General features: G+C 44.9%; 1 protein-coding gene across 1 annotated transcript in view; it reads left to right on the top strand.

Annotated features, from left to right (window-relative positions):
* Nucleotides 1–20002, top strand: part of ano3 (anoctamin 3) — a 205913-nt gene extending 185911 nt beyond the window's left edge. Inside the window, exons 24-26 of the mRNA XM_078221016.1 lie at nt 2706–2786; nt 5153–5258; nt 19820–20002. Coding sequence (XP_078077142.1) covers nt 2706–2786; nt 5153–5258; nt 19820–20002 — 370 coding nt within the window. The remainder of the gene's footprint in view (nt 1–2705; nt 2787–5152; nt 5259–19819) is intronic.
* Nucleotides 20003–27790: the final 7788 nt, after the last annotated feature.

Consider the following 27790-nt stretch of genomic DNA (forward strand, 5'->3'; position numbering starts at 1 on the left):
CATATAAAGAAACAAGCTCAATTTACAAAATAATGGTTGGAATGTGAGTCTTTACAGGTAATCAAGTCTTAAAGGTACAGACAATGTGAGTGGAGAGAGGGTTAAGCACAGGTTAAAGAGATGTGTATTGTCTCCAGCCAGGACAGTTAGTGAGATTTTGTGAGATTGTGAGGCAGCAATGCTAACCACTGTGCCACCCCAGGTTGTGGGCTGTACAAACACAGTTACAATTATTATCTATCCCTGATTGTCCTTTATCCTTTAAATGGGGCTGGAGGTGTTCTCCATGAACCTTTGCAGTCTTTGTGGTGAGGATACTCCGATGATGTTGGATAGTGAATCCCCGATTTTTAACACATTAACAAAGAAAAGAGCACCATTTGTCCAAGTCAGAATCTCGTGTGACACAGAGGTGAACTTGTCTCTGGTGACAGCCCTGTGAGATTTCTGTTCTTGGCTTTGTTGATGGTAAGCTCAATGAGATGTTGTAATAAGACCATAAGACATAGGAGCAGAATTCGGCCACTCGGCCCATTGAGTCTGCTCCGCCATTCAATCATGGCTGATATTTTTCTCATCCCCATTCTCCTGCCCTTCCCCTATAACCCCTGATCCCCTTATTAATCAAGAACCTATCTATATCTGTCTTAAAGACACTCAATGACCTGGCCTCCACAGCCTCCTGTGGCAAAGAGTTCCACAGATTCACCACTCTCTGGCTGAAGAAATTCCTCCTCATCTCTGTTTTAAAGGATCGTTCCTTTAGCCTGAAGTTGTGCCCTCTGGTTCTAGTTTTTCCTACTGGTGGAAACATCCTCTCTATGTCCACTCTATCCAGGCCTTGCAGTTTCCTGTAAGTTTCAATAAGATCCCCCTTCAGCCTTTTAAACTCCAACAAGTACACACCCAGAGTCCTCAACTGTTCCTCATATGACAAGCTCTTCATTCCAGGGATCATTCTTGTGAACTTCCTCTGGATCCTTCCCAAGGCCAGCACATCCTTCTTTAGATATGGGGCCCAAAACTCACAATATTGCAAATGGGGTCTGACCAGAACCTTATACAGCCTCAGAAGTACATCCCTGCTCTTGTATTCTAGCCCTCTCGACATGAATGCTAACATTGCATTTGCCTTCCTAACTGCTAACTGAACCTGCACGTTAACCTTCAGAGAATCTTGAACAATGACTCCCAAGTCCCTTTGTAATATATGGTGTAGATCACACTTACAGTTGCTATGCGTTCTTTATTCATTCGTGGGACATGGGCGTCGCTGGCTGACCAGCATTTACTGCCCATCCCCAGTTGCCCTTGGAGGGCAGTTGAGAGTCAACCACAATGCTGTGGCTCTGGAGTCACATGTAGGCCAGACCGGGTAAGGACGGTAGATTTCCTTCCCTTAAGGACATTAGTGTGGAGCTGGATACTGACAAACAGTGATCAAGTGAAATTCCCTGTCTTGGATGATGAGGAACTATATGAGTGTTGTTAGAGCTGCACCTATCCAGGTGCCTGATGAGTCTGCTGTCACACTCCTGCTTTGAGCTTTGTCGATGGTGAAGATGCTTTGAACAGCCAGCTGGTGAGTCACATCTCCACGTGGCTCAATCCAGTTTTGTGGCCACTGAAAGCCTCAATCAATCCTGCCTCCAACCCACTCCCAGGCAGTGCATTCCAGATCCTAACTACTCGCTGCGTGAAAAATGTTTCCTTTTATTGCCATAGCTCCTTTTGCCAATTACCTTAAATCTAAGTTCTCTGGCTCTTGGTCCTTCCACCAATGGGAACAGTATTCCCCAGGCCCTATCCAGTATTAACAGTATTATCCAGGCCCTCCATTCCTTGATCAAATCTCCTCCCTGCTTTCCTTCAAGGACAACAGTCCTAACTTCTCCAATCTAAGCCAAGTAACTGGAATCCCTCATCCCTAAAGCCAATCTCATGAATCTAGCAAACTTCCCTCTTTTAAAGAGATGGAATATTGTCTGTACCTTTCCTGAAATGAATGTGATCCTCACATTGTTCAATAGTCAATAGGTACAAGTAGTTAGCAAAGGTAGCACAGTGGTTAGCACTGCTGCCTCACAGCGCCAGGGTCCCAGGTTCAATTCCCAGCTTGGGTCACTGTCTGTGCAGAGTCTGCACGTTCTCCCCGTGTCTATGTGGGTTTCCTCCGGGTGCTCCAGTTTCCTCCCACAGTCTGAAAGGTGTGCTGGTTAGGTGCATTGACCGTGCTAAATTCTCCCTCGGTGTACCCAAACAGGCGCCGGAGTGTGGCGACTAGGGGATTTTCACAGTCACTTCATTGCAGTGTTAATGCAAGCCTACTTGTGATATTAATAAATAAAGTAACAAAGTACAAATTATGGCACTACCTTAGGGCCTGAAATAGCCCTAGTTCCGCAAATGTGCTGTGGCCCAATCTGTAACATAAATCGACCAAATTTATAAAATGGAAACTGGTGAAGTGAGCATGGATATTCCACACTAATCTCGGAAAGAAAGATACTGATCAAAATCTCAAAGGGATTTCTACTTTAGCCTTGTTTATCAAACTGGCCAAAGTAACTGAGAAGCTTAATGGGAACTGGATAAATTATTTTGGGATTCAAAGCTGATGAATTGGATGCATCAAGGACATGTGCAAGCTGATGTGTTACATCACTGGTGTTATTATTCACAGACATGTTCAATTTTGTTTGCAGATGCTTGAAAGGTTATGTGAATGGCAGTTTGTCTATCTTCGATATAAACGATTTTGGCACAGGTGGCAATGGTTACTGCAGGTGAGTATAATTCCATCAAGCAACGGAGATTGTTTACCCCCCCCCCCACCTCTGACTCTCAAAACTGAGAGGGAGGCTAATGTATGTACTTGTATAGCATTTACCTTCATATTGGAATAGTGTGGATTAGAGGGGCTTTAGATTGGTTCCACTGGTCGGCGCAACATCGAAGGCCGAAGGGCCTATACTGCGCTGTAATGTTCTATATTCTATGTTCACAGTGACTGAAAGATAAGATTCTGAAGGAAGGAGCATCAAGAGAGCGACTGATGCAAGTTAATTGTGTGTGAAATTAGATTGCATTATTTATTACATAGATCAAGCAGTGAACAAGATCAACCGGGCAGTTTCTGGGGGAACAGGTAAATTGCCGAAAGATGGATGGCACGGTGGCACAGTGGTTAGCACTGCCGCCTCACAGCGCCAGGGACCCAGGTTCAATTTCGGCCTCGGGTCACTGTCTGTGCGGAGTCTACGCATTCTCCCCATGTCTGCGTGGGTTTCCTCCGGGTGCTCCGGTTTCCTCCCACAGTCCATAGATGTGTGGGTTAGGTTGATTGGCCAGGTTAAAAATTGCCCCTTAGTGTCGGGGGGATTAGAAGGGTAAATATGTGGGGTTATGGGGATAGACAGGGCCTGGGTGGGATTGTTGTCGGTGCAGGCTCGATGGGCCAAATGGCCTCCTTCTGCACTGTAGATTCTATGATTAAGTTTTAGTCAAGAAAGCTGCAAAAAGTCACTATTTAGCGGCACAGAAGTTGAGCATTGCTGAAAAAAGAGACATGCTTTTTGTTTTGGATTTATCAGGACAGAAGCAAGAATACCAACTTTCAAAGGCAAGAATAATTCATTGTGCATGAGAAAAGGTTGCTGATTAGTTGGCTAGAACACTTAGATTGGTGGAAGTGTTCCCCAGGAACAGTTATTCCACTCCCTTCCACTCCACACCCCCCCCCCCCCCCCCCCATAAAGACCTCACGATCTCTGACGTAAATAATTTGCCCTTTTCCCATGTTAACTGCATCTCGTAGCAAGTCATGTGGATATCCTCGCATCCAATGAGTGATGTTACCCATTAACGTAAGCAGTGAATCACATTGAAGAACTCTCACAGACAGCAAACCAGGAAGCAAAATTCACAAATTACCTTTCACACATTGTAAATTTTACCACAAGTGATATAAATATTGAGAAAGACACATTGGAAGCAAAATCATTTTAAAAAACTACTAAATAAATAACTTTTTATACCAATAAAAAACTGCAGAATTCATCACTACACATATAAGATGTCCTTTTCAGTGCAAAAGAGATCCTTGAGCAATATCCATGCTTATTACACTGTTAAAAAAATGATTATACCAAGTAACTTTTCAGGGATTTTTGAACAGCAATATTACTACAAAAACTCCAGCTGTTGGCTGTAAAGGAGCAGTGTTTTATTGCATAAAATAAAGTAAAACACAAAACACAAGCAGGTCCCATCCAGGACAATGCAATAATGGACCCATTCAGGGGTCTGCTTTATACAGCGAAGGCATGGTGGCACAGTGGTTTAGCGCTGCTGCTTCACAGCGCCAGTGATCCGGGTTCGATTCCCGGCTTGGGTCACTGTCTGTGTGGAGTTTGCACGTTCTCCCCGTGTCTGCGTGGGTTTCCTCCGGGTGCTCCGGTTTCCTCCCACAGTCTGAAAGACGTGCTGGTTAGGTGCATTGACCCGAACAGGTGCCGTAGTGTGGCGACTATGGGAATTTCACAGTAACTTCATTGCAGTGTTAATGTAAGCCTGCTTGTGATAAATAAATAAACTTCCAGGGCTCAGTGTGCGAACTGCACCTGGTGAGTTAATTACCAATCCACGGGGAGCTCGTATTCAATGAGTCCTACAGTTGGGGTGTGGGGTCAATCAGTGATTCCCCATGCAAGTCCTGGGGGTTATCGCAATTACAGTGGAAAGAATGAAGTTCTCATAATTTCAGAGAAATCTAGAAGTTTGCCGTGCGCAGGGATTTTAACATTTACCATGTGGAAGAGCAGAGAAGACATTGCAGCATCTGTTGCATTTGTGCATTGAAGTCCTGTTAACTTTGTGACTGTAAATTCAGTCTATGTTCACAGTTTCACCAACTGCAAAGTCTAAGCCACTCTTGTGTGTTCACACTGTTAATTCCATCATAAACCAAAAAGGTCTGGAGATCTGTCGCTGGGGCTAAGCTAGCTGGATTTAAACTATAAACACCAGGAGCTAACAAAAAGGCTTCCAGAATCCAACAATAACTTGGTCATTGTCTTGGTCTACTTTCAACAGAGCAAATGGTTAATCATTTTTACCAACTAGCGGGTTCTAACTACATTTTTGCTTCAAGGTACAGAGACTACAGAGCCCCACCATGGGATCGTAATCGATATGAGTTCACGTTACAGTTCTGGCATGTTCTAGCTGCACGCTTGGCTTTCATCATCGTATTTGAGGTCAGTCATGTCTCGATGTGATTGAGCAACGTTGCTCCTCGCCGTTGCACCGGGAATCGTAGCGGGCGGGACACGGACCGTGCCAATGTCCACTGACCTCTGGGGGGAGGGGGGGGGGGAGGTGGTTTCCGGTCTTGGGGTGAGCGCAGATGGAAAATCGCCCCTCTTTATTTGGAGTGAACTGTGTCGATTAAATGGATGGGTGTTGTGTAAAATGAAAAGCATTTCTGTAGATACTGTATCAGGCTAATCAAAGCTCCGTCCTGCTGTGAATGTAGCATGTTTGGAAAGAATATGTGACTTGGGGGTTTGTGGTCCATGAAACTCGCCCCCGCTGCGGGTTTCCTCACCTCACACCTGGATCTGCTGTGGATGAATTATGACAGATTGGTTGCTCTGACGAGTCAACAACTCCATTGTTGTTTTATCATAAACAACAAAGAACAAAAGAACAGAGAAAATGACAGCACAGGAACAGGCCCTTCGGCCCTCCAAGCCTGCACCGACCATGCTGCCCGACTGAACTAAAACCCCCCACCCTTCCAGGGACCATATCCTTCCATTCCCATCCTTTTCATATATTTGTCAAGATGCCCCTTAAAAGTCACTACCGTATCTGCTTCCACTACCTCCCGCAGCAGCGAGTTCCAAGCACCTGCCACCCTCTGTGTAAAAAACTTGCCTTGTACATCTCCTTTAAACTTTGCCCCTTGCACCTTAATCCTATGCCCCCTAGTAATTGACTCTTCCACCCTGGGAAAAAGCTTCTGGCTATCCACTCTGTCCATGCCCCTTATAATCTTGTAAACTTCTATTAGTCACCCCTCAACTTCTGTCGTTCCAGTGAGAACAAACCAAGTTTCTCGAACTTCACATGTTTACTAGGATAATAGAAGGTAAACTAAATGGAGTATGAACTTTTGCATCAAAAGATTTCTGTGCTCCCATGTAGAGATAAGCTTGCCTGATTTCTCATTATTATTCTTTCTGTATGTATACACAATGCTAATATTCTTGAGATTCTGTTGTGCAGTATATGTACATGTGAAGATTTTGGGCGGGATCTTACTTGCCGTTCATGCCCCAGTGCCACTGGGAAATTTGGCACTCAGGCAAATCTTCATTCACTGCAGCGGGACCAGAAAATCCCGTCAGTGTGAATGCCTGTAAGATTACGCCCTTTAAGTTTATTTTCCTTGCCCCCACCTTTTCCCATCATTAACAGCCACTTCACCTTTCCAATTTGCCTTCTGTTGGATACCACTTTTGCTTTATATCGATTATTGGGCAGGGTGTAACTTCAATAACCAGTTCAGTATTACCGACCATCGCCCAAAGTTAATATCATTCCCATTGTCGCATTCTTGCCGCATTTCCTGTGTCAACTTTTCTCTGTTAGAAATTCCTGCACACAAATTTGGATTGGATCTCACCTCTGCAAATCTGGTGTCCAGAAATCATTTCAAGTCTTTTCTCCATTTTGTTTTGACTGCCTTTCCTTCTCAGTAACTCAAATCACGATTTTCCAAAATAAGGGTTTCAAGCAAATACTGAAAATCAATGAAATAACACATTCTGAGGTCATGTGATTCAGCGCATCGTTCGATCTTTTTAGAGTTTTTAATGTATTCATTATAGTTTTACGACGAGGCCTCAGTTTCTCCCAGGATCCTGAGCTTGGATTAAGTAAATTTCTGAATCATGTCTCACAAATTTGATTGAGTCTTTTGAAGGGGTAACCAAAAAGGTAGATGAGGGCAGTGCAGTTGATGTTAAGCAAGGTCTTTGACATGGTACCGCATGGTAGGTTCTTGCATAAGGTTAAATCTCACGGGATCCAGGGTGAGGTAGCCAAATGGATACAAAATTGGCTTCTTGACAGAGGTGGTTGTTGAGGTTGTTTTTCAAACTGGAGGCCTGTGACCAATGGTGTGCCTCAGGGATCAGTGCTGGGTCCACTGTTATTTGTAATTTATATTAATGATTTGGGTGAAAATTTAGGAGTCATGGTTAGTAAGTTTGCAAGATTGGTGGCATAGTGGACAGTGAAGAAGGTTAGCTAGGATTGCAGCGGGATCTTGATCAATTGGGCCAGGGGGCTGACGAATGGCAGATGGAGTTTAATTTAGATATGTGCAAGGTGATGCATTTTCGTAGATTGAACCAGGGCAGGACTTACTCGGTTGCTGGTAGGGTGTTGGGGAGAATTATAGAACAAAGCGATCTAGGGGTACAGATTCATAGCTCCTTGAAAGTGGAGTCACAGGTGGGCAGAGTGGTGAAGAAGGCATTCGGCATGCTTGGTTTCATTGGTCAGACATTGAATACAGGAGTTGGGGCATTGACGTTGTACAAAACATTGGTAAGGAATACTGTGTACAGTTCTAGTCACCCTATTATAGAAAGGATATTATTAAACTAGAAAGAGTGCAGAAAAGATTTAGTAGGATGCTACCGGGACTTGATGGATTGAATTATAAGGAGAGTCTGGATAGACTGGGACTTTTTTCCTGGAATGTAGGAGGCTGAGGGTGGTCTTATAGAGATCTATAAAATAATAAGGGGCACAGATCAGCTAGATGATCAACATCTTTTCCCAAAGTAAGGGAGTATAAAACTAGAGGGCATAGGTTTAAGGTGAGAGGGGAGAAATACAAAAGGGTCCAGAGGGGCAATGTTTTCACTCAGAGGGTGGTAAGTGTCTGGAACAAGCTGCCAGAGGTAGTAGTAGAGGCGGGTACAATTTTGTCTTTTAGAAAGCATTTAGACAGTTACAGGGGTAAGATGGGTATAGAGGGAAAAGGGCCAAATGCGGGGCAATTGGGACTAACTTAGTGGTTAAAAAAAGGGATGGCATGGACAAGTTGGGCTGGAGGGCCTGTTTCCATGCTGTAAACCTTGATGACTCTATGTAATGCCATTGCCATTGTGACAAAATCAGAGATGATACAGATTGTGAGAACCGTTAACAGGGGGTTTCTTTCCTCATTCTAATTTGATACGACCAGAGATTTATTTATTATTGTCACAAGGAGGCTTAGATTTACACTGCAATGAAGTTACTGTGAAAATCCCCTAGTCGCCACACTCCAGTGTTTCGGGTACACTGAGGGAGAATTTAACATGGCCAATGCACCTAACTGGCATGTCTTTCAGACTGTGGGAGGAAACCGGAGCACCCGGAGGAAACCCATGCAGATGCGGTACACAGAAGTAAGCCATTCGGCCCATCGAGTCTGCTGTGCCATCCAACAAGATCATGACTGATCTGATATAATCCTCAACTCCACTTTCCAGCTTTATCCTCCATAATCCTTTATTCCCTTACTGAATAAAAATCTGACTACCTCAGCATTGAACATGTTTAATGACCCAAACCCTACAGCTCTCTGCAGTAAATAATTCCACATATTCACTACACTCTGAGAGAAGAAATTACTACTCATCTCTATGGGCAATGCCTTACTCTGAGATTAAGTCCTCTGGTCGCAGACTCTCCCACAATGGGAAACAATCAGTCAGCATCTACCCAGTCAAACCCCCTGAGAATTTATGTTTCAATAAAGTCACCTCTCATTCTTCTAAACTCCAATGAGTACAGGCCCAAACTATTTGATCTCTCCTCATAAGAGAAGCCCACCATACCTGGGATCAACCTGAACATTCTCTGGGCTGCCTCCAATGGCATTATATCTTTCCTTAGATAAGGGAACCAAAACTGTTCACAGTATTCCAGGTGTGGTCTAACTAATGCCACGCATAGTTTTAGTAATACCTCTCTATTTTCATACTCCATTCCCTTTGAAATAAAGGCCAACATTCCATTTGTCTTCCCTATTACCTGCTGAACTTGCATGCTAGCTTTTGGTGATTTATGCACAAGGACCCCCAAATCTCTCTGTGCTGCAGCTTTCTGCAGTCTTTCTCCATTTAAATATTATTCAGCTCCTTTATTCTTCCTACCAAAGTGCACAACTTCACATTTTCCTACATTCCTGCAGGTGGCACGGTGGCACAGCGGTTAGCACTGCTGCCTCACAGCGCCAGGGACTCGGGTTTGATTCCCGGCTTGAGTCACTGTCTGTGTGGAATTTGCACTTTCTCCCCGTGTCTGCGTGGGTTTCCTCTGGGTGCTCCGGTTTCTTCCCACACTCCAAAGATGTGCAGGTTAGGTGAGTTGTCCATGCTAAACTCTCCCTCAGTGTACCCGAACAGGCACCGGAGTTTGGCGACTAGGGGATTTCCACAGTAATTTCATTCCAGTGTGAATGTAAGCCTACTTGTGACTAATAAATTAGCTTTACATTATATTCTGTCAGGTTTTTGCTCAGTCACGTAACCTGTCTATTATCCCTGTGTAGACTCCTGGGGTGAGACTGGCAGAACTATCTGAAGTTAGCGATTTAAATCGATTTGTCAGGTAGTTCTTAGTGCAGCACAATTGCGCAGAGAAAGTTAGCAATTCTGGACAATTGTTGCATAACCCATACATGGGAACTTCCGAGAGGGATTTCCAAACACATCATTGGGATACCCCCAAAATCCGACGCTGGAGAACCAGGAAATTACGGGCCTATATAATATCTGTAGGCTGATGACTAAGGTAAGGTAAGCTAATTTGAAAATACTTCACATCCTGTGGCCTTTGTGAATGGCTCCCAGTCAATTGTTTGCCATTTCCTTTCATGATGAGAATGTAAGTGGGGCGGCACGGTGGCACAGTGGTTAACACTGCTGCCTCACAGTGCCAGGGACCCGGGTTTGATTCCCGGCTCAGATCACTGTCCGTGCCGAGTTTGCACGTTCTCCCCATATCTGCATGGGTTTCCTCCGGGTGCTCTGGTTTCCTCCCACAGTCCGAAAGGCGTGCTGGTTAACTGCATTGGTCATGCAAAATTCTCCCTCAGTGTACTCAAGTGTAGTGACTAGGGGATTTTCACAATAATTTAATTGCAGTGTTAATGTAAGCCAACTTGTGACACTAGCAAATAAACCTTAAATTTTAAATAATTGAAAACGCTATTTAACATTTGTGCACACTTTTTACCCAATCTCTTGGGTAAAAATACTCAAGAGACATCTGAAATCCAAAACTAAGCATGTTTGGGTTTTGAACTTAGTTGGGATTCACTTGTTGTGATGGCTGCCTGTGATGAATGGATAAAAGGTGCTCAGTTAATGCCTTCTAAAAGCTCTGAGTAGCAGAGGAGGATTTCACAGAAATCCTTAGCTAAGTGTATTTACATCAGCAATGATTAAATGTACAGAGGTAGCAATGCAAGACTGAAGTAAAATCATTGACAAAGGAGGGAAATATGATCTCTGCTCGCTCTCTATTTCTTCCATCCCAGTACTCTGCTGGATTATTGGCCAGTTGTTTATAACAAATCGAAGACAGTGTAATCTGACTCAGCCAAATGGACTGCTTCACTAATCCCACATTGTGTACCACACGCAACACACTTTAAGAAGCAGTTATTAATAATTTGATGTGGCAAAGTTAATATAGAGTATTTTAATTTGTTAGATATATTTTAATTAATGCTTTAGTAATGAACAATCATATTCACTTTGTGAACGTTACTTCTATTTGATAAATGGTTTATGCTTTTTGCCGAATATTTATTTGGTGAGTGTTTCTGGCCGTAATTACGGGAACAGGCACATTGCTTTCTCAAAAACAATGTAATTTAATTCTGATTTTTTAAAAAACATGATGCATTTCAACTTTTAATATGAATTTTTTCTCAGACAAGAAGTTAGCTTTTTCAAAACCTGTATTTTTCTACACTGCACCCTGGTTACAAACATCTCGTCACAAACAAGATGAAAGTAACACTGCATTTTAAATGATCGACCAATATCAGTGATTTTCTTCAACGACCTGCACCGTTCCAATTTACAAATACAATTCCAAGCGAAAAAATAATCTTTCAACCTTTTAGCAGATGTTCTACCTCTTGTTTATTTATTGGTGTCACAAGTAGGCTTATATTAACACTGCAATGAAGTTACTGTGAAAATCCCCTCGTCGTCACACTCCAGCGCCTGTTCGGGTACATTGAGGGAGAATTTAGCATGGCCAATGCACCTAACCAGCACATCTTTCGGACTGTGGGAGGAAACTGGAGCACACGGGGAGAACGTGGGCGGCACGGTGGCAAGCACTGCTAGCTCACGGCGCCAGGGATCTGGGTTCAATTCCGGCTTCGGGTCACTGTCTGTGTGGAGGTTGCACATTCTCCCCGTGTCTGCATAGGTTTCCTCCGGATGCTCCTATTTCCTCCCATAGTCCAAAGATGTGTGGGCTAGGTTGATGGCCATGATAAATTGACCCTAGTGTCAGGGGATTTGCAGGGTAAATGTGCGCAGTTATGGGAATAGGGCCTGGGTGGGATTGTGGTCAGTGCAGACCCGACGGGCCAAATGGCCTCCTTCTGCACTGTAGGGATTCTATGATTCTATGAACGTACAGACTCCATACAGACAGTGACCCAAGCCGGGAATCGAACCTGGGTCCCTGGCGCTGTGAGGAAGCAGTGCTAACCACTGTGCCACCCATGAACTTAAATCATACAGACTTCACTCACCGAGAATCATAGAAACCCTACAGTACAGAAAGAGGCCATTCGGCCCATTGAGTCTACACCGACCACAATCCCACCCAGGCCCTACCCCCATATCCTACCCACTAATCCCTCTAACCTAAACATCTCAGGACACTAAGGGGCAATTTTAGCATGGCCAATCAACCTAACCTGCACATCTTTGGACTGTGGGAGGAAACCGGAGCACTCGGAGGAAACCCACGCAGACACGAGGAGAATGTGCAAACTCCACACAGGCAGTGACCCAAGCCGGAATCGAACCCAGGTCCCTGGAGCTGTGAAGCAGCAGTGCTAACCACTGTGCTACCGTGCCGCCCGTGAACGTCACCACCTGACATGAGAAAGCTTAATAAATGCTTCTGCCCGGTTTTGAACTGTGGACCTTTTGCGTGTTGGACCAATGTGATAACCACTACACTACAGAAACAAGCCTTGGCTGGAAGAGTTAAATAATATTGCTTTTCACATCAGGAAATATATACAGTGTTACATAATGTAGCTATTAAATAATCTCTGTAGCAGAGAGTGACACAGTGGTTAGCACTGCTGCTTCACAGTGCCAGGGACCTAAATTCCATTCCAGCCTTGGGTCACTGAATGTGTGGATTTTGCACATTCTCCCCATGTCTGCGTGGCTTTCCTCTGGGTACTCCGGTTTCCCCCCACAGTCTGAAAGATGTGCTGGTTAGGTGGATTGGCCATGCTAAATTCTCCCTCAGTCTACCCAAACAGGCGCCAGAGTGTGGCGACTCGGGAATTTTCACAGTAACTTTATTGCAGTGTTAATGTAAGCCTTCTTGTGACAAAGAACAAATACAGCATAGGAACAGGCCCTTCGGCCCTCCAAGCCCGCACCGCTCCCTGGTCCAAACTAGACCATTCTTTTGTATCCCTCCATTCCCACTCCGTTCATGTGGCTATCTAGATAAGTCTTAAACGTTCCCAGTCTGTCCGCCTCCACCACCTTGCCCGGCAGCGCATTCCAGGCCCCCACCACCCTCTGTGTAAAATACGTCCTTCTGATATCCGTGTTAAACCTCCCTCCCCTCACCTTGAACCTATGACCCCTCGTGAACGTCACCACCGATCTGGGAAAAAGCTTCCCACCGTTCACCCTATCTATGCCTTTCATAATTTTATACACCTCTATTAGGTCACCCCTCATCCTCCATCTTTCCAGTGAGAACAACCCCAGTTTACCCAATCTCTCCTCATAACTAAGCCCTTCCATACCAGGCAACATCCTGGTAAACCTCCTCTGCACTCTCTCTAAAGCCTCCACGTCCTTCTGGTAGTGTGGCGACCAGAACTGGGCGCAGTATTCCAAATGCGGCCGAACCAACGTTCTATACAACTGCAACATCAGGCCCCAACTTTTATACTCTATGCCCCGTCCTATAAAGGCAAGCATGCCATATGCCTTATTCACTACCTTCTCCACGTGTGACGTCACCTTCAAGGATCTGTGGACTTGCACACCCAGGTCCCTCTGCGTATCTACACCCTTTATGGTTCTGCCATTTATCGTATAGCTCCCCCCTACGTTAGTTCTACCAAAATGCATCACTTCGCATTTATCTGGATTGAACTCCATCTGCCATTTCTTTGCCCAAATTTCCAGCCTATCTATATCCTTCTGTAGCCTCTGACAATGTTCCTCACTATCTGCAAGTCCAGGCATTTTCGTGTCGTCCGCAAACTTACTGATCACCCCAGTTACACCTTCTTCCAGATCGTTTATATAAATCACAAACAGCAGAGGTCCCAATACAGAGCCCTGCGGAACACCACTAGTCACAGGCATCCAGCCGGAAAAAGACCCTTCCACTAATCAATAAACTTTTTTTTAAAAACTGGAATTTAATAGCAGGCGAACAATTACAATCTCACCAGCAGTTAGAAATAATTTACATTTCTGTAATCAGTGCTCAATTTAACAGCTTTCACTAACACACCAGGGAGTAATTTTGATCTAATTCACAGTTTGGGAAATGGGCTCAGGTCGATTGTTGGATTTGCATCCTGCCTGTTCATTGCCTTCAATGGAGAATGAAGTCAGACAGATTACAAAACCAACAATTCATCCTATCCTGTCCTTTCCCAACACAGAGGTTAGTTTAATTCTGATATTACAGACATTCCAATTCTAAATTGTGCGCCCTCAATACTGATAAATCCTTCAGCTTCTCCTCTGAGCACATCTGAAACTTTTAAACAAAATGCAGCATGTAAGTGAAGTCATTAAAGATTAGTGAGTCTTTTTGGTGAAGGGAAAGATAGAGTAATTCATGGACTTATCCATGATATTTAATAATTATGGTCATTGCCATTCATGGGGTCATAAGGGTATCTATCCTTCTGAAGTCTATCGCTATCCTATTCACATTTCACAATATCTCCAATTTTGTCTCATCCTCCATGCCTCCTACCTCACTCATGCCTCTACTTTGTCAGGAGGCTAAGAAAATTTGACACGTCCACTACGACTCTTACCAACTTCTACAGAGTAAGAAGTCTCACAGCATCAGGTTAAAGTCCAACAGGTTTATTTGGTAACACGGGCTTTCGGAGCGCTGCCCCTTCATCAGGTGACTGGAGGATTGGGTTCACAAACAGGGCATATACAGACACAGACTCAGTTGCAAGATAATGGTTGGAATGTGAGTCTTAACAGGTAATCAAGTCTTTACAGGTGCAGACAATGTGAGTGGAGAGAGGGTTAAGAGGTGTGAATTGTCTCCAGCCAGGACAGTTAGTGAGATTTTGCAAGCTCAGGCAAGTCATAGGGGTTACAGATAGTGTGACATGAACCCAAGATCCCAGTTGAGGCCGTCCTCATGTGTGTGGAACTTGGCTATCAGTCTCTGCTCAGCGACTCTGCGCTGTCGTGTGTCTTGAAGGCCGCCTTGGAGAACGCTTACCTGAAGATCAGAGGCTGAATGCCCGTGACTGCTGAAGTGTCCCCCGACTGGAACTGGTGATTGTCCTGCCTGGTGATTGTCAAGCGATGTCCATTCATCCGTCATCATAGTCACCACCAGCAGCAACCAAGCCTCCCCCAGTGCCACAGTAGAAAACAGTACCACTGCAGGAAGTCCATTGTCAACTTGTCCGACTACACACTTCAACCAGACAACATCGAAGTTCTCAGCCGAGGGCTCAATTTCTGCCCCACCACCAAAATGGACCCCATCAGTCTCGCAGCGGACACAGAGGAATTCATCAGGCGAATGGGGCTGCAGGAGACCTTCCACAAACGCCAAGAGGCCAACGGCGAACACAATGAGACAGCCAATGAACCGGAACAGCCAACAGAGAGATCCGCGGTGCAGCAACCAAAGAGAAAAGAGTCGAATTGGACTCCTCCGGAAGGCTGCTGCCCTCGACTTGACATGTATGCCCAAGCCGCCAGGAGATGCATCAATGCCAGATTCATCAGCCGCACTCACAAGACAGCCCCAAACATCACTCAAGCACAACGCAACGCCATCCGTGCTCTCAAGACCAACCGCAACATTGTCATCAAACCAGCAGAAAAAGGAGGGGCCACCGTCATACTGAACAGAACGGATTACTGCAAAGCAGTGTACCGACAACTGAACAACCAGGAACACTACAGACAGTTACCCACAGGTCCGACCAAAGAACACACCCACCAACTCAACAGACTGATCAAGATCTTTGATCCGGACCTTCAGAGCATCTTCCGTGCTCCCAATCCACATTCTCCCCACATTGGAGATCTCTACTGCCTCCCGAAGATGCACAAGGCAAACACACCTGGACATCCCATCGTATCAGGCAATGGGACCCTGTGTGAGAACCTCTTTGGCTACATCGAGGGCATCCTGAAATCCATCGTACAAAGAACCCCCAGCTTCTGTCGTAACTCTACGGACTTCCTACAGAAACTCAGCACCCATGGAGCAGTTGAACCAGGAACACTCCTCGTCACTCTCAGAACTCTATACCAGCATCCCCCACGACAACGACATTGCTGCAACTGCCTCAGTACTCAACGCTGACAACTGCCAATCTCCAGACACAATTCTACAACTTATCCGCTTCATCTGGGCCACAACGTCTTCACCTTCAACAACCAGTTCTTCATCCAGAACAGCCATGGGGACCAAATTCGCACCTCAATATGCCAACATCTTCATGCACAGGTTCGAACAAGACCTCTTCACCGCACAGGACCTTCAACCGACGCTATATCTCAATGACATTTTCTTCCTTTGAACTCACAGCAGACAATCACTGAAACAACTACATGATGACATCAACAAGTTCCATCCCACCATCAGACTCACCATGGACTACTGTCCAGAATCAGTTGCATTCTTGGATGCATCTCCATCAAGGACAGTCACAACGCATAACCTCACAATGCTCCACTTCTCGAGCTTCCACCCTAAACACGTTAAAGAAGCCATCCCCTACGGACAAGCCCTCCATATATACAGGATCTGCTCAGATGAGGAGGAATGCAACAGACACCTACAGACGCTGAAAGACACCCTCGTAAGAACAGGATATGGCGCTTGACTCATTGATCGACAGTTCCAATGCCCCACAGCGAAAAACCGCATCGACCTCCTCAGAAGACAAACATGGGACACGGCGAACAGAGTACCCTTCGTTGTCCAGTACTTCCCCGGAGCGGAGAAGCTACGACATCTTCTTCGGAGCCTTCAACATGTCATCGATAAAGACGAACATCTCGCTAAGGCCATCCCCACACCCCCACTTCTTGCCTTCAAACAACCGCACAACCTCAAACAGACCATTGTCCACAGCAAACTACCCAGCCTTCAGGAGAACAGTGACCACAACACCACACAACCCTGCCACAGCAACCTCTGCAAGACCTGTCAGATCATCGACACGGATGCCATCATCTCACGTGAAAACACCATCTACCAGGTACACACTGCATATTCTTGCGATTCGGCCAACGTTGTCTACCTTTTACCCTGCAGGAAAGAATGTCTCGAGGCATGGTACATTGGCGTCCATGCAGACGCTACGACAATGGATGAATGGACACCACTTGACAATTCACCAGACAGGAGTGTTCCCTTCCTGTTGGGGAACACTTCAGCAGTCAAGAGCATCCAGCCTCTGATCTTCGGGTAAGCGTTCTCCAAGCCAGCCTTCAAGACACACGACAACGCAGAATCGCTGAGCAGAAACTGATAGCCAAGTTCCACATATACGATGATAGCCTCAACCGGGATCTTTGGTTCATGTCACACTATCTGTAACCCCACGACTTGCCTGGGTTTTCAAAATCTCACAAACTGTCCTGGCTGGAGACAATAAACACCTCTTTAACCCGTGCTTATCCCTCTCTCCACTCACATTGTCTGCACCTGTAAAGACTTGATTACCTGTTAACACTCATATTCTAACCATTATCTTGCAATTGAATCTGTGTCTATATATGTCCGATTTGTGAACCCAATCCTCCACTCACCTGATGAAGGACCAGCGTTCCAAAAGCTCGTGCTACCGAATAAACCTGTTGGACTTTAACCTGGTGTTGTGAGACTTCTTACTGTGCCCACGCCAGTCCAATGCCGGCATCTCCACATCACAACTTCTACAGATGCACCATAGAAAGCATTCTTTCCAGTTGTATCACAGCTTGGTATGGCTCCTGCTCTTTCCAAGACCGCAAGAAACTACAAAGGGCCGTGAATGAAATCCAATCTCATCACTCAAACTAGCCTCCCATCCGTTGACATTGTCTACAGTCACCGCTGCCTCGGAAAAGCAGTCAGCATAATCAAGGACCCCACGCACCCAGGACACACTCTCTTCCACCTTCTTCCGCCGGGAAAAAGATACAAAAGTCTGAGGTCATGTACCAACCGACTCAAGAACAGCTTCTTCCCTGCTGCCACCAGACTTTTGAATACCTCACATTAAGTTGATCTTTCTTTAGACCCTAGCTATGACTATAACACTACATTCTGCACTCACTCCTTTCCTTCCCTATGAACGGTATGCTTTGTCTATATAGCACACAAGAAACAACACTTTTCACTGTATACTAATATATGTGACAATAATAAATCAAAATCAAATCCTTCACCCTTGCCAGTCGCACATCTCCTCAAAGATTATCAGTCCCCTTCTTCCCCTTCCTCAGTGTCAGCACTAAATGAGGAAAATTGTTGACTTTATACACAATTGCACACCACTCCTAAATGATTGTGGACCGGGTGCCACAAGGTTGTTCATGCACGCTGATTTTATCCCCAGGATAGCAAATGTTTTGTGCTAATGAGTTATTCCTGGCATGCAAATACATTGCAAGTGTGAACCCGCCACAAGCTGACGAAATGCTGTATACAGGCCACTTACTTTATTTCTGCATCAAAAGACATCGGAATTTCACATCCTGCCTAAATGCATCACTTTCGTCACCACATTTCCCACTCCTGTGGGCTGCAACCCTCTCAACAAAAGCCTCCGGCACAAACTCTTGCTTTGGCTCCCATTGACTACAAGCCGTCTAACCTTCACGATATAGGAGATGCATGGAGTCAGACAGAACATGGGGAGAGGGGGTGGAGATGAAAAAAGACATTTTGCTTGCTGGCGACTGCACATTTTCAACAGAAGAGGGGCAGATCGCATAATTAGCAATGGACTGTCATTGAGAGGGAAAATCACGCTTCGTAATTTTTTGTTCAACCTTCCCATTTAGAACTCACATTGAGAGGTCATGACCTTAATTCTGTGAGTGCAACAAGTGATTGCTATGGATTTGTCGAATGTGTAGTGTTCATTTATCAGCAAAGTTGCTTTCAAAAGAATAATATAAATGAATGCCACATAGGTTCCGAGGAGATGAAATTTGAGAGCCATGCTTAACTGAACTGTCAACTTGAATTAATGTTTTCAAAGAAGTAATGTTTTCAAAGATCATCTTTGACAAAGAGGGCAGTCTGTCAGGAAGAGGGATCGTCATCTGATCCACTCAAACACGTCTCTCATCATGTGGTGCATCCAGGTTCAACAAAACATCTTATAATATTTGATTTATTATTGTCACATGAACTGGGATATAGGGAAAAGTATTGTTTCTTGCGCGCTATACTGGCAAAATATACCGTTCATAGAGTACATGAGGGAGAAGGAAAGGATAGGGTGCAGAATGTAATGCTGCAGTTACAGGTAGAGTGAAGAGAAAGATCAGCTTCATATATGGTAGGTCCCTTCAAAAGTCTGATGGCAGCGGGGACAAAACTGTTCTAGAGTCAGTCACCCAGGAAGGAAGAGAAAGCAGTTGATAGTTTTTGAGGAGATGTGCGACCGGCAAGGGTGAAGGATTTGATTTTGATTTATTGTTGTCACATGTATTAGTATACCGTGAAAAGGGTTGTTTCTTGCGCGTTATATCAACAAAGCATACCATTCATAGAGAAGGAAAGGAGAGGGTGCAGAATGTAGTGTTACAGTCTAGCTAATTAGGGTGTAGAGAAAGATCAACTTAATGCAAGGTAGGCCCATTCAAAAGTCTGACGGCAGCAGGGAAGAAGTTGTTCTTGAGTCGGTTGGTACATGATCTCAGACTTTTGTATCTTTTTCCCGATGGAAGAAGGTGAAAGAGAGAATGTCCACGGTGCGTGGGGTCCTTGATCAGGCTGGCTGCTTTTCAGAGGCAGCGGGAAGTGTAGACAGAGTCAATGGATGGGAGATTGGTTTGCGTGGTGGGCTGGGCTTCATTCACGACCCTTTGTAGTTTCTTGCGGTCTTGGTCAGAGCAGGAGCCATACCAAGCTGTGATACTTCTGCTGAAGTTGAGAGTGGAAAAGAGGAGTAGAAAAAGAGAGGAAAATGTTGGAGCAGTAACGAATGTTGAAAATAACATCAAGCAATAAGAAATGGGTTATGTTTGCGCGTGTTGGAGTTGAAATATGTTACCTGTTTTACTTTCAGCACCTCGTGTTTGGCATCAAGTCCTTCATAGCCTACCTAATCCCGGATATGCCCAAAGACCTGTGTGACCAGATGCGGCGAGAGAAGTACCTAGTTCAAGAGATGATGTACGAGGCAGAGCTGGAACATCTGCAGAGGGAACGGAAAAAGAATGGGAAGCGATATCACCATGAATGGCCTTAGTGTGACCAATGAAACCAGTTAACAGACACTCCAGGTGGACTGCGCTGCTACAGAAGGAGGAGATGCCAGCTATGCTGCACAAGCTCTTGCAAGTTCTTTTTATATACATATATATATAAAAAACTTTTATAATTATAAAGTCGTCAAATGCATGTTTTCAAAAGAAAAAGAAGAGTGCCTACCCCCTGGGTTTCAGGCGACACAGGGAGAGGATCCTGGAAGCCAAGTGTTAACCATGTGATGATTTGATGTTTAATTTTTCATAATACATTACAGCTGACTATTCGTTGACATCGTATGATCCATATTTACCAAAGAATGGAAAGTTTATTTGTCAAAACAGTTCCCCCCACCCTCCCTCCCCTGTTTATTTAGAATTTCTCCTGATTTTTCTTCCCCTACCAGTTTATATATTTTTTTCTTTGACTGCTCCAAAAAGACTCGTTTTTGAAAAGGAATGTCAGCATGTAGAGCCACAGCCTGGTTCACCGGACGAGTACTGAACCACTCCAGTCATCTGTGTGCAAGTCAAACCCAAGGTGCAGCCGATGGACGACTGGACAAAGATCTCAAACCTTGACCAGCGATTCTTGCTGAATGTTCGATTGGCGACAGCACTGTGACAAATGGATTATTTACATGGGTTCTTTTCTCCCTCTGTTTTGAAGATACTCATCCTCTGGGATTCCTGTTCCCATTGCACCGGTGTTTCTGCTGGGGAGCTGAGTAAAAGTGACAGCAATCTCTACGTGGCGGCTTGCACAGTGTCTGAATAAATATTACAGAAATGACCAAATCACCTTTTTAATGAATATGCAAAAATGTAAACGCATTAACTTTCAGTCAAGACGGCTTTTGGAGCAATTGTGTTGGGTGGGAAGGATGCACAGGCCGACCAAGGGAGATTTTTCTCTTTGATGTCCTACTCCATGGGCGGAATTTTACTGGCACGTCAACCCGCAGCCAGCGGAGAATGCCATTCTCCCAGAGCCTCACCCGTCCCCGGAATCGGGACGGGCGTGCCGGTAAAATTCCAGCCTATATCTCCATATTTCTTGTCATTACACAATGGACGGATATGTGCTGTATTGAGTCTAATCAGTGTGCTTACATTCATTCAAATGCGAGTTGTTCTACGGCATACCAGAATGTGAAGCATTAAATTCAGGCTGCTTTGATTTTTTCCTTTTAAGTGTATCTCCACACACGCACACATTACTTGGGAAACAGTGGGAATGAGGTCCCGAGCTGATTGTCAGCCCGCTGAACCGTGTTATGAATGCTTCTTCCGTGGCCGACAGGTCCGGGTGTTGGACTTGAACCCAAGTTCAAGTTGGACTTGACTCTGGTCCAGAATCCAGAGGGAGGGCCACTACCACTGTGCCACCAGACCTCAGCTTTCTACATGATCATAAACAATGCACAATGAGTGACAATAAAGCGTGTACTCTCTGAAAGCCCTTAATAAAACCCCAAAACGTAATTCAACACAACAAACATTATACTTTTGTTACTATAAAGTTATAGAAATTGTGCAGAGAGTACTTTATAAAATCTGTAATCTTACATCTATAGTTTTTGCCGAGACATGCCACAACGTACTGAATAACAAACAGGGAGATGTTTTGTTGTGAAGGATCTCCCCATGCACTGGTATATTTTTTCATAGTTTCTCAAAGCAGGCTGATATTGTTGAAGCTGATGTTCCACCCAAAGGTAACTCACGCTTGGTGTTGCCAAATGACAGCAAGACCTTGGGCGAGATTCTCTAGCCTTCCCAGTGATGTGTTTCTAAGCAGCAGGAGGCAACGCCCCGCTCACCAGCGGTGGGGTCTTCAGGTCAATGGGATTTGCCATTGATTCCACCCAACCCGTGGTAGTGGATGCGCCGTCAGTGGGACTGGAAAATCCAGTCAGAGTGCACAGCCTGCGAATTCTGGCCCCAAACTTCAAAAAGTCTGCCTGCTTTCAGCATCCCTGTTTTCACCTTGTTTTGGTTCATATTTTTATTATAATTTCCTAACTCATTCACTGTACTTTTAAGGAACCTCTTGCATGTTAAGCCTTACAGAGTTTGTTTCAACTAATGCAAAATGTAATATGCAAGCACAATCCTACACGCACTCACACCATGGCTGTTTCCCTATTTTGTTATATCTCAGCTATAAAGGCTTGTGATGTCCAAGTGTAGAAACCAGGTTAGTACCACTGAAGGGTACAGGAGCTGGACATATCGATTCCCGTGAGATAGGGGTCATGGGCAAAAGGGTCTGTTGTAAGACTGTCACTTCGAAATTCAATCTATCAACCATTTTGGTAACTTTGTACTAACTTGAATGCCTGTTCGTAGAAAAAGTAATACCATGCAAGTATATGAAATCGAGCATTGGGCTGGCTTCTTTATAAGCATGGCTACATTAGAGGTTATGATTTGCCTATTGGCAGATCCACCACCCCCCCCCCCCCGCCGCCTTCCCTGCCCACAGATGACAGAGGCGATCAGTGCTATCAAATTATTTACTATGCAGTTCAAAAAGTTGTCCTTCACTGATGAGCCTTATGTACTATAGGACTGAACACCTTCAGATCATAATCAGCACTTTCACCCCCACTACAAAGCATACATGTTTCCTGAATACAAACACCATGAGTGACATTCCTCGGCTTCCCTGCCACGTGTTTCCCACCGGTGGGAGATGGCGTGTTGTTTACTGGCGGTGGGATTCTCTGGTCCTATCGCTGCTGATGGAAATTCCCATTGAAGTCACACCCCCCCCCCCACCGGTGTGAATGGCCGGAGAATTCTGGCCTGTATTGTGTAAATTAGGTTTGACCAAAAAAATGAGAAGGCAAACAAATGGAATTATTTAAATCATGAGCTATGCATTGTTACTGGCATTGTATGATTTCCTTATCTTATATATTATTTGCAATAGTTGACTTGATTCGCTGTTTGTGTAAAAATAGAAGTCGCGACTTTGAATCTAAGAATACCGGAATTGTGAGTACAGTGTAATTCTGTGAAGAGTTCAAAACTCTTTTTGTTCCTGTGTTCATAATTATTTTAGTTGATGTTGAAACTCAAGAGGCCAAAGGGACCAGCTTATGGGGTTGATACAAGATCGAAGCTTTCCTATGATTTCATTTCTTCGCAAGTGTTTCACTTCAGTAGAAGTGATGGGTGACAGCAAGGCGGGCCATCTTGTAGCTTGCCGTGCTGTTCCTCAGCTGGTTAATAACTTACACATCTAAGATGCATTGCCCTGTACCCTTCAGAAATTTGAACGCTCAGCTAGATGGTTGCTAAGGAGCAATTTGAAATGATAAGTTTGGCATGCTCGTACATGTTGACAAAAATAATCCATTCCAATCACCTTCCATTCTTGGGTATACAAAAGATCCAGTCAAGTCTCAAACAGCGAGAAGTTTGAGCTTTTGGAAAACCATTCTGTATCAGCTACTCCAAATGATTGTATGATGGTGCGTTTTTACTATTGCTGTATCAGCATGCATACAACAGCTCAACTTCTATGTCAGGTTGGGCAATTTCTATACAACTGGGCCTCTTCCAAGCAGTTTTCTACTTGTGCTACTTAGTTTGCATTCAGGGAAATTTATTAATGCATGTTTGCAAGTAAAATATTCAGCATGTACCTATTTCTAGCTTTCCAGTACTTAGATTTGATTCACTGCAACAGAACCACAATTTAAGAACTGTCCCACTTCCAGTTAAATTTTAAAAGGTTTTAATCGTTATCTTTGATGCAACATTACAAGACATGTTACTGGGACTTGATGGTTTGAGTTATAAGGAGAGGCTGGATAGACTGGGACTTTTTTCTCTGGAGCGTAGTAACCTTAGGGGTGATCTTATAGAGGTCTGTAAAATAATGAGGGGCATGGATAAGGTAGATAGTCAACATCTTTTCCCAAAGGTAGGGGAGTCTAAAACTAGAGGGCATAGGTTTAAGGTGAGAGGGGAGAGATACAAAAGGGTCCAGAGGGGCAATTTTTTTCACACAGAGGGTGGTGAGAGTGTGGAATGAGCTGCCAGAGATAGTAGTAGAGGCGTGTACAATTTTGTCTTTTAAAAAGTGTTTCATGGGTAACATGAGAATAGAGGGATATGGGCCAAATGCGGGTAATTGGGACTAGCTTAGTGGTTTAAAAAGGGGGTGGCATGGACAAGTTGGGCCGAAGAGCCTGTTTCCATGCTCTATGGCTCTATGACGTGCACTGTGTAAAAGCAGTCTTAGAAACAGCCACTAACGTGAAACCCCAAAGCAAGGTATTTTCATTATCGAGGCCGAGATAGTTTTACTTTTTTTCCTGTGAGTTATGCATTGGGCAAGATTTCCTCCAGTATTGACAAAGGCGGATAGCGAGTGGGAAAAGTAGTGTTGAAGAATGGTGCCTTTTCCCGCCATATAGTCTGGAACCTGAGAGGAAGGAAATTGCAGTCACGGGTTCCAAGACATATTGCTGGCAGGCAGCCTCTGATTGGCCAGTCCCGCCATCAGACCAGCAACTTGAAGAGATCCGGGTGCCCCTTTTTAAAGGCTACCCCTGTACACAGTTAGCAAAGCCCGAAACAATATTCACCTGTGCATAATGGTGAACCTTCTGGTAACCACCACACCCCACTCCTCCCCACCACCGCCCCCCCCCCCCCCCCCCCACCCCCACATCACCTGACATTAAGGTGGCATTGCCCTGGTACTATCCTGACACGACCCTCTCCCCCTCGCGTGCTGCGCTCACCTCCGAGCTCCTTTGGGAGTATTGCTTCCCAGGTGTGCACTTTCTGAGACCAGTCATGCTTCACTCAGTTCTGACATCGCACCACTGTGGATGCATTTTTTGACGTGGAGCTATGATTCTGGTGTATGGACCTGATAATCACAGGGGAGGCGATGGCCTAGTGGTATTATCCCGAGACGATTAAAGCCAGAAACTCAGCTAATGGTCTGGGGACCCTGGTTCGAATCCCGCCACAGCTGATGGTGGAATTTGAATTCAATAAAAAATACCTGGAATTAAGAATCTACTGATGACCATGAAACCAGTGTCGATTGTTGGAAAAACCCATCTGGTTCAATGATGTCCCTTTAGGGAAGGGAATCTGCTGTCCTTACTTGGTCTGACAAAGGGCCATCCGGACTTGAAACCTTGGCTCTATTCTCCACATCTATTCTCCACATCTATTCTCCACATCTATTCTCTCTCCACAGACGCTGTCAGACCTGCTGAGATTTTCCAGCATTTTGTGTTTTTTGTTGTTGATGAACAATAAATGCTGGTCAGCCAGTTGCGCCCATGTCTAACGAATGAATAAAACAAAAGAATAAAAATGCTATGCTAGCTTATTACAGTGCGGCTCCCAATATTGAACAGTGGGAAACGTGGCCCATCACTGATAGGGGAGGGGACAGTCACTTCCTGCTTTTACTTTGACTTGAAACGTGACTTTGGCCTTCTCGTGATGTTTTCCTGTTGCTGAACCTGTCCGGTGTGAACAGGAGTAGATAATCTCGGCCATTGAAATCATTTTCTGCAGAGTGTCCTATTACCTAGCAATGAAATTTTACGGAAACACGTGACATTTTGGCATCAATCCTGTCATTGCTTGTTCTTTCTCTAGACTTCGACTGGCATTACCACCCAGTATGATCAGCTAACTAATCCTAACATAGGAATGTAATTTCAGCCTTTGAGACTAAAATCCAATGATTTTTAAACCAAAGGGTCTGTTGTTTCCTGAGAGAATTACTGGGCCTGTTTAAAAGTTTATTTATTAGTCACAAGTAAGGCTTACATTGACACTGCAATGAAGTTACTGTGAAATTCCCCTAGTTGCCACATTCTGGTGCCTGTTCAGGTCAATGCACCTAACCAACACATCCTTCAGACTATGGGAGGAAACCGGAGCACCCGGAGGAAACCCACGCAGACACGGGGAGAATGTGCAAACTCCACACAGACAGTGACCCAAGCTGGGAATCGAACCCGGGTCCCTGGCGCTGTGAGGCAGCAGTGTTAACCATTGTGCCACCATGCCGCCCTCACGTTAAGGACCTCACGTTCAGACTCTGGTCATCCCTATTCATTCACACAAGTTTGAAATTTTGTTAATCTCCACATCGAACTCTTGGACACCCACACAGTGGACGGCATTTTCACACCCCGCCCACCACTCAAATTGTAGTGGGCAGGTTGCGTGCGGACAATGTAAAGGCCCATTGATAGTCATGGAAATTTTCAGTTTTTCCCAGTATTTCTCTTGACGTAATTCCTTTAAATTGCATGTATTTTCTACCCTTTAGCCAATTTCTTATTGCTTATCCAATCTCAGATTTTACCCTGGAATTCTAATGCTTCGAGCTCAATAGCCTTTCATTTGGAACTTTGCTAAAGCCTTTGGAAGACCAGGTTCACTAAATCATCGGATCTCCCCCAATCCATTTATGCTGCCATTTTCTCGGAGCAGGCGAGGAGGTTTGCGAAACAGGATCTTCCCCTTCTGTCTTAACATTTACTCATTTTACCTAGATTATCGTGGCAGGGATAACCCTCAATTTATTCCAGATAATTCACTCTATTATTTCACATGAAGTGAAGGTAAGACTAATGGACTGATGCCTGTTTGGTCACCCAATTTCAATACGGGCACTGTGTTACCCTGCATCTAACCTACTGTTGAGTCAGGTACAGTCCATAAGACATAAGAGCAGAATTAGGCCTCTTGGCCCATCGAGTCTGCTCTGCCATTCAATCATGGCTGATAGTTTTCTTATCCCCATTCTCCTGCCTTTTCCCCATAACCCCTGATCCCCTTATTAATCAAGAACCTATCTATCTCTGTCTTAAAGACACTCAATGACCTGGCCTCCACAGCCTTCTGCGGCAAAGAGTTCCACAGATTCACCACTCTCTGGCTGAAGAAATTCCTTCTCATCTCTATTTTAAAGGATCATTCCTTTAGCCTGAGGTTGTGCCCGCTGGTTCTAGCTTTTCCTACTAGTGGAAACATCCTTTCCACATCCACTCTATCCAGGTCTCACAGTATCCTGTATGTTTCAATAAGATCCCCCCTCATCCTTCTGAACTCCAACGAGTACAGACCCAGAATCCTCAGCCGTTGCTCATACAACAAGCTCTTCATTCTAGGGATCTTTCTTGTGAACCTCCTCTGGAACCTTTCCAAGGCCAGCCCATCCTTCCCTAGATATGGGGCCCAAAACTGCTCACAATACTCCAAATGTGGTCTGACCAGAGTCTTATACAGCCTCAGAAGTACATCCCTGCTCTTGTAGTCGAGCCGCATTCTTGTATTCAGCAGTCGCATCTTGACCACCTCCGATTACAGCTAGCCATGGGAGAGACCGAGGGCAGGATTCTCCAATCTCATCTGTGCCCGCCCCGCTGCCAGTGAGAATAGAGAATTTGGCGCTCCAGCCAAAACATCCATCCACTTTTTTCATAGAATCCTACAGTGCAGAAGGAGGCCATTCAGCCCATCAAGTCGACACAGACCACAATCCCACCCAGGCCTTATCCCCATAACCCCATGCATTTACCCTAGCTAGTACCCCTGACACTAAGGGGCAATTTAGCATGGCTAAATTCACCTAACCTGCACATCCTTGGACCATGGGAAGAAACCAGAGCACCCGGAGGAATCCCATGCAGACACAGGGAGAATGTGCAAACTCCACACATGTTACTCCACACTGTTGGGTCACACAGTGACCCAAGCCAGGAATCAAACCCGGGTTCCTGGCTCTGTGA

This window comes from Mustelus asterias, chromosome 9 (assembly GCF_964213995.1).
Source record: "Mustelus asterias chromosome 9, sMusAst1.hap1.1, whole genome shotgun sequence".
NCBI lineage: Eukaryota > Metazoa > Chordata > Chondrichthyes > Carcharhiniformes > Triakidae > Mustelus > Mustelus asterias.